A 13,051-nucleotide genomic window follows, 5' to 3' on the forward strand; every position below is an offset into this window, starting at 1 on the left:
ATTCTGGGAGTTGAAGTCCACGAATCATGAAGGGACCATAGTTCCCCCATGCTGGCTGAGGAATCCTGGGAGTTGAAGTCCATGAGTCATGAAGGGGCCATAGTTCCCCCATGGTGACTCAGGAATTCTGGGAGTTGAAGTCCAGAAGTCATGAAGGGGCCATAATTTCCCCACGCTGGCTGAGGAATTCTGGGAGTTGAAGTCCACCAGTCATGAGGGGGCCATAGTTCCCTCACACCGGCTGAGGGATTCTGGGAGTCCATGAGTCATAAAAGAGCCAAGGTTGCCTATTCCTGTACTAGACCAAACTAACTCTTTTTTTCTTTTTCAACTAATACTATTTTGGGATGTCATCCAAAGATTCTCTGTGCCTTCCTCAAGAATCTCCATTTCAAAGGAAGTGCTAGATCCAGGCAAAGCATAGATCAAGACCACCGTTGTGTTACTGCAATTGTGTTGCTGCTTCGGGAATTAACCCCAAATAACTGTCTTGCACCCGTGCAATCTTTTGAGCAACTGACAGCTGATTTTATTGTTTTAGGGGGTTTTTTTCACCTTGTCAGTGACTTTTCTGGCAGGCAAGGGGGGAATTGAGTTGAAAAGTATACTCCTGGCCCGATGTGGACTCTTCTTCTGCACCTGGAAATCTTTACCATTTGGGAACGGAGACCTGGCATCACGCAGCGTTCTCGGACGAAATGTGGGTTTTCTGTTTGTTTTCCCTCTCCGACATTATAACGGCCAAGCCGTGTTTGACGTAACTCCGGAAAAGAAGGGAACAGTTTTTCAAGTAAGGTACTAAATCTGCCTCGGGGTGTTTCTCCTTGAATTCGTGGAGATCTTCAAGACCTGCCCTGGCGGTTTCCTTGGAGTTGATCTTCTTGAAAATGTCAACCAAGGTTGGGTTGACGTCATCCTGGGCTAGAGAAGGAGAGCCTGGCTCTTGGTCCAGGCCAGCCTGTCCCTCAAAGTGGCCAAGAACTTTCTGGAGGTTGGCTTCCAAATCGGAGTCTCCCCTGTCCTCAATCAGCGTGAGATGATCCAAGATCTCCTCGCCCATCAACTTGCAAAGGGCATGGAGAAGAGTTTTCAGGGCCCGCAGTGGATAATTGCTCTGATACTGCTTTAATTTCTCCTTGGGCAGGACCTTCATGAATAGGTGGACATCCAGCAGGATCTGGTCCAGATAGAGGTTGTCGATGGTCTGAGGAAGCCTCTTGGCTGTTTTCCACAAGCACTTGGCCACCATTTCTGAAAAAGCAAAGAGGTTGGTGGGGGCGGTCATGCTTTCTTGGAGAAGCAGAAGCAAAGAACTGAGGATTCTGGTCTGGTTGGATTTCTCCAGAACCTTGATGACCACCAGTTTAGTGGATTGCTCTTCTGGAAGCTCCTCCACTGGAGAATCCAACAAGAAGCTGATGAGACAACTGATGAGGTCCTTCAGCACTCCAGCAGAAGCTTGCTGGGCCAAGATCTCTACCTGGAAGAGGGCGGCCAGGTTGCAAATGATGGCGTTACGGAGCTCAACTACCTGTTCCTTCCTTGCTTCTTCTTCTGCCGTGACGTGGAGACGGTGGATGAACTTCATCTGCCGGAGGGCAGCTATCAGAAACGGGTTGATGTGGCCAGACATGAGTTCCACATTGTCCTCCTGCTCCAGAATCTCCTGAATCTGGACTAAGGCCTCTGTACTTGTGACAAGGCAACCACTAGCCACATGGCAAATGATCATGTTGACATTAGGTGAGACCCTACTCTCAGCTTGGAGCTCCATATTCATCCCTGGTGATTCTCCAACTGCTGGTTTGGGATTTGGAGACGTGTCCTCCTGGTTGATCTTCTCCTGCTCTTGAACAGAATCTGAGGAGTCCTCTTTGGTTGGATTTCCAGTTGGGATGTTCTGCCGGGAACTTTCTACAGACTTGGAGAGGTGCCTTTCCATTTTCTCCTCTCTGACATCCATAGCTCCTGCCTCTTTGATGCTCTCCTCCAAAAGTCCCATGTGTTTCTCCGAGATATTCCCGATGACCCGAAATGTTTCTACCCCAAACACGTCCCGAGCAGTTGCGATGACCTTCAAAGCAGCCGTATGGACCACATTGTTATAGTCTCCCGTCAAGACAAGGAGAGTCTTCAGAATTTTGCTGGGATTTGGCTGGCAGACTTCCGGACCGTATTTCTTCAGCAACCATCCCAACTCTTTCAAACAACCGACCCGTTGGTTGGTGTTTTTCACCTGGGCTCCTTCCAGGAGAAAAGACAACGTCTTGGAGGCCGGGTAAATGAAGACAATCTGCTTCACAATTGCTCGGACTTCTTTGAGGATGGATTCCTTGGTTCCTCCCAGCTTCAGGAGAAGGTAGGGCAGGAAAGAGGACACCTCGTTATCCGTCAGCTGATACTTCTCCTCAATGAGCAGATGGAAGAGTCTCTGAAGGTACTCTAGAGTCTTCATCAACACCCAAGTGTTGGTGTCAAACAACCGAAGGCTGAGCCATTTCAAGATGAGATCCAGGCAGCTGAGGACCCCATCTTTCTCAACCTCCAGGTGCTTGGTCATCACCGCCAACGCTTTGATGTGGTGTTGGAAGTTGGAATGAAACATCTCTTCTTGTAGCCAGCCCGACAGACAACCGGACATCTGAGCTTTGAGCTGCTCGATATATTTGCTGCTTGGGGTGCTGAAGTTCCATCTCAGGACCTTCAAAGCCTTCTCCTCCTTGGCCCTTTGCTCTTTGCCTTTGGGGACAATCATAAAAATGGGGCCTAGCTTGCTGGGACCTTCTTTGAAGCCCACTTTGCTTTGAGCCTTCGTCGCCGGAAGCCGCTTAGCTTTGGGGACCGTGCCTTCTGAAATGGCTTTTCGGACATCTACGCTCAACTCGTTGGACCCGACGTTTTCAGTCGAGGAGGAGGGGGTGGGTAGGCATGGTTGAGGAGTTGCCACCTCTGATCTGGACCAAGACCTGCCTCGTGGGAGCTTGGAAAGGGTCCTGGACAAGCTAAGGGTGGACTTGGAAGATCTGCTGTCTTTGACTCTTTCCAGGAGAAGGAGGACCTGGTCTCTGGAAGTTGGCTTCAGCTTGTTGGTAGCTTCAGCCATCTTCTCAACGCCAAGGTGAAGAAGGAAAAAGGGCAGGGCCTCCTGCGCGGTAGTGCGTGTTTCCTCGTGGGAATTCTCCAAGGCTGAATAGAGGTGAGGAACGCAACGGAGCAGGTCAGTAGAAGCCGAGTTGGAAGATGGCAGTTTCTCCACCAACCAGCCCAGGAAGCCCTGTCTGGGGGACACCGTCTCCTTCTTCAGATCGGTGAAGAGGTCATCTCCTTCCAGCCACTCCTTTATGCCGCTCTGCTCGGCCCAGGCCTCAATGGTGCTAAGAGCCATGGGCCTCAAGCTACTTTTGCTGTCTTTGAGAACCGCAAGGATGGACATCCCCAGGGTCTTGACATGATGCTTCACCCCCGGGCCCATGGCCTTGGCCAGCTGCTGCAGGACAATCAAGGTCTGCTTCACCAGAACTTTGTTGGCGTCGTGCAGACAAGCTTTCAAGGCGAGCGGGAGGTCGCCAAGATTGGGCTGAATGGAGGTGGCCTCTCTGAGGATCTTGGAGACTTCCTCCAGCCCTTCCTTCCGGACTTTCCAGCTGGGGTCCTGCATCTTGGATATCAGCTCGACCGAGATCTTCTGGCTGATGTCCACCGTGTTCTTCTTCCAGTAGGGCTGCGCATCGCCTCCCTGTTGCTCGTTGGCACAGTTTCGGCAGAACCGGCAGCGGCCTCGTGTTTGAGGAGGAGGACTTTGACCTCTCAGCTGCTCAAATCTGGCGTCGATCTGGGCCAGAAGAGGGGGTCTCTCATTCTCAAAGTAGGCCCTCAAGGGGCTCCCGACGTAGAGGAAGATCACCCCGAGGAGGTTAAAAGCAGAGGTCCGCACGTCTGGATGGGCTGCGGACAAGGAAGCTTTGATGTAGCTCACAAACATCTTGGCCTGTAGGCCCTCAAACCCAAAATCTCGGATGGCCTCTGAAAGCCACTTCAGCGTTTCGGCCCGAGTCCTGGGGCTGTCCTGCAAAAAAGCGGCTTCGGTCACTTTCTTGGCAGTCCACGGCAAGCCGCAAGCCTCCGCCACGGCCGTGAGGGCTTCCTTGGTGTCGCCGCCGCAGATGACATCTCCAATCTTGTCCACCAGGTTCCCCAGGACGAACTGAGCGGAGGTTCTGGAGAAGTTCCCTTTGCGGGCGATGAGGGTGACGATGTGCAACTTCTTCTGCATGACCTGGAGTTTGGTTTCGTTCCAGCCGGGCTCTTTCTGGAGGAGCCTGACCAAAGCTTGACAGGGCACCTGGTGGTGGTCCATCTCTTCCACGGCTTTCTCCAGGGCCTCCAGACAGGAGATGCGCTCTTTCCAGTTGGTGCTGTCCAGATGTTGGAGACAGGACTTTGGGAGGACTGCAGCAGCTTCCAGCTCACATGATTCTTCTGACAGTTCCTTCTCGGTCATGTCCTTTGGCTCTAGCATCTTGGCTGCCTGGGCGTTCTAGAACCTTGGTCAGCCATGTGCGACATGGCGGCTCAGCCCTCCCTCGGGTGGCTATCAGCTCGGTCAGCGCCAAGGACATTCCGAGAAAGCCGGCAGAGAGCCAAGGTCTCCTTCCTAGGGGATCTGGCTTGCAGCCCCCCACTCTGCCCTCCCCAGAGAGAAGGTGGTCGTGCCCCACTCGTGGGGGAAGGGGATCTTCTGAAGCCGCTGCCACCCAGCTTATCAGAGGTGGGCTTGGCTTGAAGACTCACGGGGGGTGTCTTTGTGATGTCACTGATGCCACAACAGAGGGGAGGAAGACTCCAGGAACAAAGGAGATGTCCCTTAAAGCAGGGGTCCTCAACCTTGGCGACTTTAAGACTGGTGGGCTTCACCTCCCAGAATTCTTCAGCCAGCTTTGCTGAAGTCCACAACTTAAAGTTGCCAAGTTTGGGGACCCCTGATCTAAAAAGAATATTATTATTATTATTATTATTATTATTATTATTATTATTATTATTATTGTTGTTGTTGTTGTTGTTATTGTTATTATTATTATGGATCATCGCACAGTCAGCCAGATGTTCAGATTGGATTTGGCATTTTGTCTATCTATCGAGTCCTTACCCAGGACCTGGGATAGGCAGATGTGGATGTTTGATGGTATTACAGGTATCGTCGCAGGATAGAAGCAGTTCCTACTAAAGCCGCCTTTTGCAATTGACTAATGGCGAATTTGTCAATGCCGATGGTGTCCAAGTGGTGCTCCAATTGTTATTATTATTATTATTATTATTATTATTGATCATCGCACAGTCAGCCAGATATTCAGACTGGATTAGGCATTTTGTCTACCTATCGAGTCCTTACCCAGGACCTAGGTAATTCTGAAGTCCCAGAGCAGTTTCACTTTATCATTTTCTATGACTTTCTCTGTTTTATGATCCCATCAGTTTTTGCTTACAGGCAAATGATATTTTTTGCAGATCTTCCAATGCACCATTGTTGCTACTTTGTCATGCCGCTGCTTGTAGTCAGTCTGTGCAATCTTTTTGCAACAGCTTACCAAGTGGTCCACTGTTTCTTCAGCTTCTTTGCATAGGCGGCACTTACTGTCTGTTGCTGTCTTCTCAATTTTGACTTTGTATGCATTTGTCCTTAAGGCTTGGTCTTGTGCAGCCAGAATTAGTCCCTCGGTCTCTTTCTTCAATTTTCCTGCTCTTAGCCATTGCCAGGTCTTATTATTATCTGCTTTCCCAGCTATTTTTTTCATGTATTGGCCATGTAGTGCTTTGTCTTCCCATGCCTCTATTCTGTTCTTCATTTGGTCTTTCTTGTAGGCCAGTTTGGTCTCTCCAGTAGTCAGTAAGCCTTCCTGATCTACTAATTTCAGTGCATCTTCATCATTGTTCTTCAGATATTCTTCCAAAGCCATTTTATCTTCTTCAACCATCTGATGTACTTGTAGCATTCCACGCCCACCTATTTGCCTTGGTAGATAAAGTCTGTCAATTTTTATTATTATTATTATTATTATTATTATTATTATTATTATTATTATTATTAACCACCACAATGGTCCAATCGAAGCTGCACCATCCATGGGAAAAGCTTCCATCACGCTATTGTGGCCACCATCTTGACTTTTTTTGGCCTTATCACTCAACACCCCCTGGGTGGAAGACTGACTCGTCCTTTCCGTTAGTTTGCTCCAAATCGCAGCTCTTCTAGGTCTCGTTATTATTTTAAGTTTTACATTTCTAAATTTTATTTTTAAGAGATGGGGACTGGAGATCAGATCCCCCCGATGCTGTTAGGTATATGAATGCGGAGGGAGAAATATTCTGCTTTTTTTTTTTCCCCTGCTCTTGAATGACCCTTCCCTAATTAAAACCCATTTGAGCAGGAAGCGCAGCTGAATTTCCAGGAACCCTTCCATGGGCCTCGTGGACCTTCTTAGAATTTTTTCAAAATAAATAGCCTCATCTGCCTCTTGGCTCAGAACCCACCCACCCCCCAAATGCAGAAAGATCAACTGGGGTGCTGCTTCATGCATTTCCTTTTTTTAAAAAAAAATGTACTCAAATAAATGGTTGGAAACTGATCAAAGAGAGAAGCAACCTGGAACTGAGGAGAAACTTCCTGACAGGGAGGACAATTAACCAGTGGAACCGCTTGCCACCAGAAATCGTGGGAGCTCCATCACTGGAGGCTTTTAAGAAGAGACTGGACAGCCACTTGTCTGAGATGGCATGGTTCTCCTGCTTGAGCAGGGGGTTGGACTAGAAGACCTCTGAGGTCCCTTCCAGCTCTATTCTATTCTATTCTATTCTATTCTATTCTATTCTATTCTATTCCATTCCATTCCATTCCATTCCATTCCATTCTCTATTCTATTCTATTCTATTCTATTCTATTCTATTCTATTCTAATTATTTCTGTTCTATTCTATTCTGTTCTGTTCAACATTCTATTCCATTCCATTCCATTTCATCTATTCTATTCTTTCTGTATTTTCTATTCTATTCTATTCTATTCTATTCTATTCTATTCTATTCTATTCTATTCTATTCTATTCTATTCTATTCTATTCTATTCTACTCTATTCTATTCTATTCTATTCTTTCTCCTGTCTTCCATTGTATTGTATTGTATTGTATTGTATTCTATTCTATTCTTTCTCCTGTCTTCCATTGTATTGTATTGTATTGTATTGTATTGTATTGTATTGTATTGTATTCCATTCCATTCCATTCTATTCTATTCTATACTGTTCTATTCTATTCTATTCTATTCTATTCTATTCTATTCTATTCTATTCTATTCTATTCTATTCTATTCTTTCTCCTGTCTTCCATTGTATTGTATTGTATTGTATTGTATTGTATTCCATTCCATTCCATTCTATTCTATTCTATTCTTTCTCCTATCGTCCATTCTATTCCATTCCATTCCATATTCTATTCTATTCTATTCTATTCTATTCTATTCTATTCTATTCTATTCTATTCTGTATTTCTATTCTATATTCTATTGCTTATTCTATTCTATTCTATTCTATATCCTATAGCTTATTCTATTCTATTCTATTCTATTCTATTCTATTCTATTCTATTCTATTCTATTCTATTCTATTCTATTCTATTCTATTCTATTTGCCCTGTCTTTTCCCTGCGCAAAAATCAGACCAGATGCCCAGAAATAAATCTCGGTAAATCAGGAGTTGAGATTTTTCAGCCCCGGCAGGTGCAGCGTGTTCTGCTGGCAATTTGGTGCACGGAGTCTCCAATCTCCGTAGAATTACAGCTCAATCATATTTTGCAAGGAGCGTTTCGTTCTGCCTCTGCCGGGCACAATTTTTCTGTGCTCAGCTGCACACGAGGGAGCAGAGTGCTTCGGAGGTGGTAGGGGGGATGGAGCCCAAATAAATTTGATTTCCGTCAGTCTGCTTTCTTGGAAAATTGAATAGAGTGGGCTTGCTTATTCTCCCCGGTAATAATTCCCCCATCCTTTTGCTTCCATTTCATTACTTGTCTGACAGAAAAGTTTGAGGATGCCCTGTTAGAATAACAGGACTCAGTAACATAGTTGGAAGGGGCCTCGGAGGTCATCTAGCCCAACCCCCTGCTCAGGCAGGAAATTCTACACCGTTTCAGACAAATGGCTGTCCAGTCTCTTCTTCAAAACCTCCAGTGGTGAAGCAGACACAACTTCTGGGGGCAAGCAGTTCCACTGGTTAATTGCCTTCATCTGTCAGGAAGTTTCTCCTTAGTTCTAGGTTGCTTCTCTCCTTGATTGGTTTCCATCCGTTGCTTCTTGTCCTGCCTTCAGGTACTTTGGAGAAGAGCTTGACTCCCTCTTCTTTGGGGCAGCCCCTGAGATATTGGAAGTCCCCTAGTCCTTCTTTTCTCTAGAACACAGAACATATAATAATAGAGCTGGAAGGGACCTTGGAGGTCTTCTAGTCCAACCCCCTGCTCACAGAGGAGAGCCTATGCCATTTCAGGCAAGTGGTTGTCCAGTCTCTTCTTAAAAACCTCCAGGGTTAGAGCGCCCACAACTTCTGGTGGTAAGGAGTTCCACTGGTTAATTGTTCTCACTGTCAGGAAGTTTCTTCTTAGTTCCAGGTTGCTTCTCTCCTTGATTAGTTTCCCTCCGTTGCTTCTTCTCCTGCCTTCAGGGGCTTTGGAGAACAGGTTGCTCCCCTCTTAATAGAATAATAGTTGGAAGGGACCTTGGAGGTCATCTAGTCCAGCCCCCTGCTCAGGCAGGAAACCCTATACAATTTCAGACAAATGGCTGTCCAATCTCTTCTTAAAACCTTCCAGTGTTGGAGCATTCACAGCTTCTGGAGGCAAGGAGTTCCACTGGTTAATTGTCCTCACTGTTAGGAAGTTTCTCCTTAGTTCTAGGTTGCTTCTCTCCTTGATTAGTTTCTCCATCCATTGCTTCTTCTCCTGCCTTCAGGGGCTTTGGAGAACAGGTTGCTCGCTTCTTAATAGAATAATAGTTGGAAGGGACCTTGGAGGTCATCTAGTCTAACCCCCTGCTCAGGCAGGAAACCCTAGACCATGTCACACAAATGGCTGTCCAGTCTCTTCTTAAAAGCTTCCAGTGTTGGAGCATTTACTGCTTCTGGAGGCAGGTGGTTCCACTGGTTAATTGTTCTCCCTGTCAGGAAGTTTCTCCTTAGTTCTAGGTTGCTTCTCTCCTTGATGAGTTTCCATCCGTTGCTTCTTGTCCTGCCTTCAGGCGCTTTGGAGAATAGCTTGACCCCCCCCCCTCTCAGCTTTATAGCAGCCCCTCAAATATTGGAACACCCCTTAGATATTAGAACACCGACTAGGCAGTCCTTGACTTGTGAGCCCAGCTGAGTCCCAAATTTATGTCGCTAAGCAAGACAGAGGTTAAAGAGTTTTGCCCCATTTTACGGATTTCCTTTCCACAGTTGTTGGATGAATCTCTACAAAAGGGGGGGGGAATCACGTGATCCCAGGGGACACTGCAACCGTCCTAAATACGAGTCAGTTGCCAAGCCTCCGAACTTGGATCACGTGACCCTGCAGATGCTGCAACGGTCGTAAGTGTGAAGAACAGTCCTAGCTCACCTTGCCATGGTAACATCGTATGGTCAACGAGCGAAATTTTGTACATCAAGAACAACCTGTGCATGCCTGAGCTAAGCTGAAATCTCTATTTAAACAAGAGTCAATAGGGTTCAGTCTGATACCTTTGTCTGCATGGGGGGGAGGGAGGGAGGGAGGGAGGGAGGGAGGAAGGAAGGAAGGAAGGAGAGGGAGGGAGGGAGGAGGGGAGGGAGGGAAGAAGGAAGGAAGGAGAGGGAGGGAGGAGGAGGGGGGAGGGAGGGAAGGAAGGAAGGAAGAAGGAAGGAAGGAAGGAAAGGAAGGAAGGAAGGAAGGAAGGAGAGGGGAATGAAGGAGGGAGGGAAGGAAGGAAGGAAGAAGAAGAAGGAAGGAAGGAAGGAAGGAAGGAAGGGAAGGGAGGGAGAGGAGGGAGGGAGGGAAGGGAAGGAGAAGGGAGGAGGAAGGAGAAGGGAATAGGAAGGGAGGAAGGGAGGAAGAAGAGGGAGGAAGGAACGAAGAAGAGAGGAGGAAGGAAAGAAGGAAGGAAGGAAGGAGGAAGGAAGGAAGGAAGGAGAAGGGAATAGGAAGGGAGGAAGGGAGAAGAAGAGGGAGGAAGGAAGGAAAGATGGAATTAAGGAAGGAAGGAAGCAGGAAGAAGGAAGAAGGAAGGAGGAAAGAAAGGAAGGAAGGAAGGAAGGAAGGAAGGAAGGAGAAGAGGGCGGGAGGAAGGAAAGAGGAATGAGGAGGGAGGGGAGAAGGGAATAGGAAGGAGGAAGGAGAGGAAGGAGAGGAAGAAAGGAGGAAGGAAGGAAGGAAGGAAGGAAGGAAGGAAGGAAGGAGAAGGGAATAGGAAGGGAGGAAGGGAGGAAGAAGAGGGAGGAAGGAAGGAAAGATGGAAGGAAGGAAGGAAGGAAGGAAGGAAGGAAGGAAGGAAGGAAGGAAGAAGAGGGAGGGAGGAAGGAAGGAAAGATGGAAGGAAGGAAGGAAGGAAGGAAGGAAGGAAGGAAGGAAGGAAGGAAGGAAGGAAGGAAGGAAGGAGAGGGGAATAGGGAGGGAGGGAGGGAGGAAGGAAGGAAGGAAGGAAGAAGAGGGAGGGAGGGAGGAAGGAAGGAAGGAAGGAAGGAAGGAAGGAAGGAAGGGAGAATGAGGAGGGAGGGAGGAAGGAAGGAAGGAAGGAAGAAGAGGGAGGGAGAAAGGAAGGAAGAAGGGAGGAAGGAAGAAAGAAGTGGGAGGGAGGAAGAAAGGAAGAAGGGAGGAAGGAAGGAAGAAGTGGGAGGGAGGAAGGAAGGAGAGGGAGGAAAAAAAGAAAGAAAAGAAAAGAAAAGAAAAGAAAGAAAGAAAGAAAGAAAGAAAGAAAGAAAGAAAGAAAGAAAGAAAGAAAGAAAGAAAGAAAATAGCCGGGTCTTCTGTATTCCTATGGAAGATCATTTCTGGATGATGCTCAGGGAGCTGCCTTAATCACTTATCTCCAGAGTGGAACAAAGCAGGTCTCCAAAAAGCAGCCCGCAGCATCCCTTTTGAAGCCATTATTCCCCTCGCTTCCACGACTGATGTCTTTTTCATTTCCATATCAAGAATCAATCGATTTTCCTGCGCTTAGAACTGTGAAGGCGGGCTGATTGCATGCAGGGGAGACGCGCAAAGCCCTTGGCACACCTGCAATTTTCTTGCCAGCTCTTTCAATCGATGCCCCGGCTGCGTTCTCACAATGTTTGCGGCCTAAGAAAGGCAGGTTAAAATGATGTCGTACAACCTTCCAAGCTGAGTCAATAGTGATGTCGGTTAGGTAATGTGTATAAGTGCGTGTGTAGTTCGTGCGTTGTGCAAACGGAGGCCAGCCTCTCGTTGGATCCATGTTGTGTGAAAATTCAGCAAATGCGTTAATTCGATAGCTCACCTTTCCTCGGCTCATTGTGTTAAGATGGTTCTTAGTTTTACGCATAAGCGTTACAGTGCCTATATCACACTGGACAACCTATACATTCCTATGAGATGTTGTTTTTTTTCAACTTGGACAGCTTTAAGTAGTGTGGACTTCAACTCCCAGAATTCTGTGCTGGCTGAGGAATTCTGGGAGTTGAAGTCCACGCTTCTTAAAATTGCCGAGGTTGAAAAACATGGCTCTAAAAGAATAACTCCTACAGAAAAATAATCTATAAAAATCCCTCTGGGTTTCATAAAAGAGCTATCCACCTAATAATAATAATAATAATAATAATAATAATAATAATAACCCGTGTCAACCATCAGCGCCAGCCAGTTTGAATGTTCAGTTGATTGAGGTTCATGTTTAATGAATAAAAGATTAATAATAATAATAATAATAAAAGTTGGAAGGGACCTTGGAGGTCATCTGGTCCAACCCCCTGCTCAGGCAGGAAACCCTAGACCATGTCACACAAATGGCTGTCCAGTCTCTTCTTAAAAGCTTCCAGTGTTGGAGCATTCACCGCTTCTGGAGGCAGGTGGTTCCACTGGTTAATTGTTCTAACTGTCAGGAAGCAGAAACAAAATCCCTTCTCTTCGTCTTCTTTTTCCAGAACAGTTTTCCAACTTAGTAATAGTAATAGTAAAGTAAAGTTGGAAGGGACCTTGGAGATCATCTAGTCCAACCCCCTGCTCAGGCAGGGAACCCTATACTATTTCGGACAAATGGCTGCCCAGTTTCTTCTTAAAAACCTCCAGTGTTGGAGCATTCACAGACTAGCCGGGATCTCCTAGTGGTGCTCCATCCTAGAGGTAACAACATGGAAGCCTACTTATCTTCTGAACCCACACAAAGTTAATCACAGGCTTAAAGCTTATATACGACCTTTTGTTTACAATTATACACAAACACACAGGAGACGCGTGTACATTTTTGATTTGTATAGAGGGGAGTTGAATTCACACAGCAGGTTTAATTAAGACAGGTTTAGACTTGTGTTGCATTCACACCAGATATAAGCTTGATTGGTGTTTAGCTGGGTCAGCTTTTCACTTTTCAATGGTTTCTTTTTTTAAACCAGCACAGAAGATAATTTAAGTCACTACTCAGGTTAAGCATGTTGTGTGAATAAAAACATGTATAACTTCTTAACCCTCATTCTAAGAAGCTTTGCTAATTATATTGTGCTGCTATTCACACAACTGTCTTAACCTGGGTGTTTTCTTAACCCTCATTCTAGGAAGCGTTCCTAGTTATATTGTGCTTCTGTTCACATAACTTGCTTAACCTGGGTGTTCTTCTTAACCCACATTCTAGGAAGTGTTCCTAATTATATTGTGCTTCTATTCACACAACTGAGTTAATCTGGGTGTTCTTCTTAACCCTCACTCTAGGAAGTGTTCCTAGTTATGTTGTGTTTCTATTCACACAACTGGCTTAACCTGGGTGTTCTTCTTAATCCACATTCTAGGAAGCATTCCTAATTATATTGTGCTTCTGTTCACACAACTGGCTTAACCT

At 46.4% G+C, this 13,051-nt stretch overlaps 1 protein-coding gene across 1 annotated transcript; it reads right to left on the reverse strand.

Moving 5' to 3' along the window:
- Window positions 1-504: 504 nt before the first annotated feature.
- Window positions 505-4,747, reverse strand: LOC120296643 (cytoskeleton-associated protein 5-like). The gene has a single exon (XM_039318493.1). The coding sequence runs from the start codon at window positions 4,517-4,519 to the stop codon at window positions 677-679; it is 3,843 nt and encodes a 1,280-aa protein (XP_039174427.1). The 5' UTR covers window positions 4,520-4,747; the 3' UTR covers window positions 505-676.
- Between the last annotated feature and the right edge of the window lie 8,304 nt (window positions 4,748-13,051).

This window comes from Crotalus tigris, unplaced genomic scaffold (genome assembly GCF_016545835.1).
Source record: "Crotalus tigris isolate CLP2741 ecotype Arizona unplaced genomic scaffold, ASM1654583v1 scf7180000021401.42387113347:515327, whole genome shotgun sequence".
Classification (NCBI taxonomy): domain Eukaryota; kingdom Metazoa; phylum Chordata; class Lepidosauria; order Squamata; family Viperidae; genus Crotalus; species Crotalus tigris.

Excerpts from the sequence above, each read along its gene's own strand:
- LOC120296643 (XM_039318493.1), bottom strand. The coding sequence starts at position 4,519 with ATGCTAGAGCCAAAGGACATGACCGAGAAGGAACTGTCAGAAGAATCA.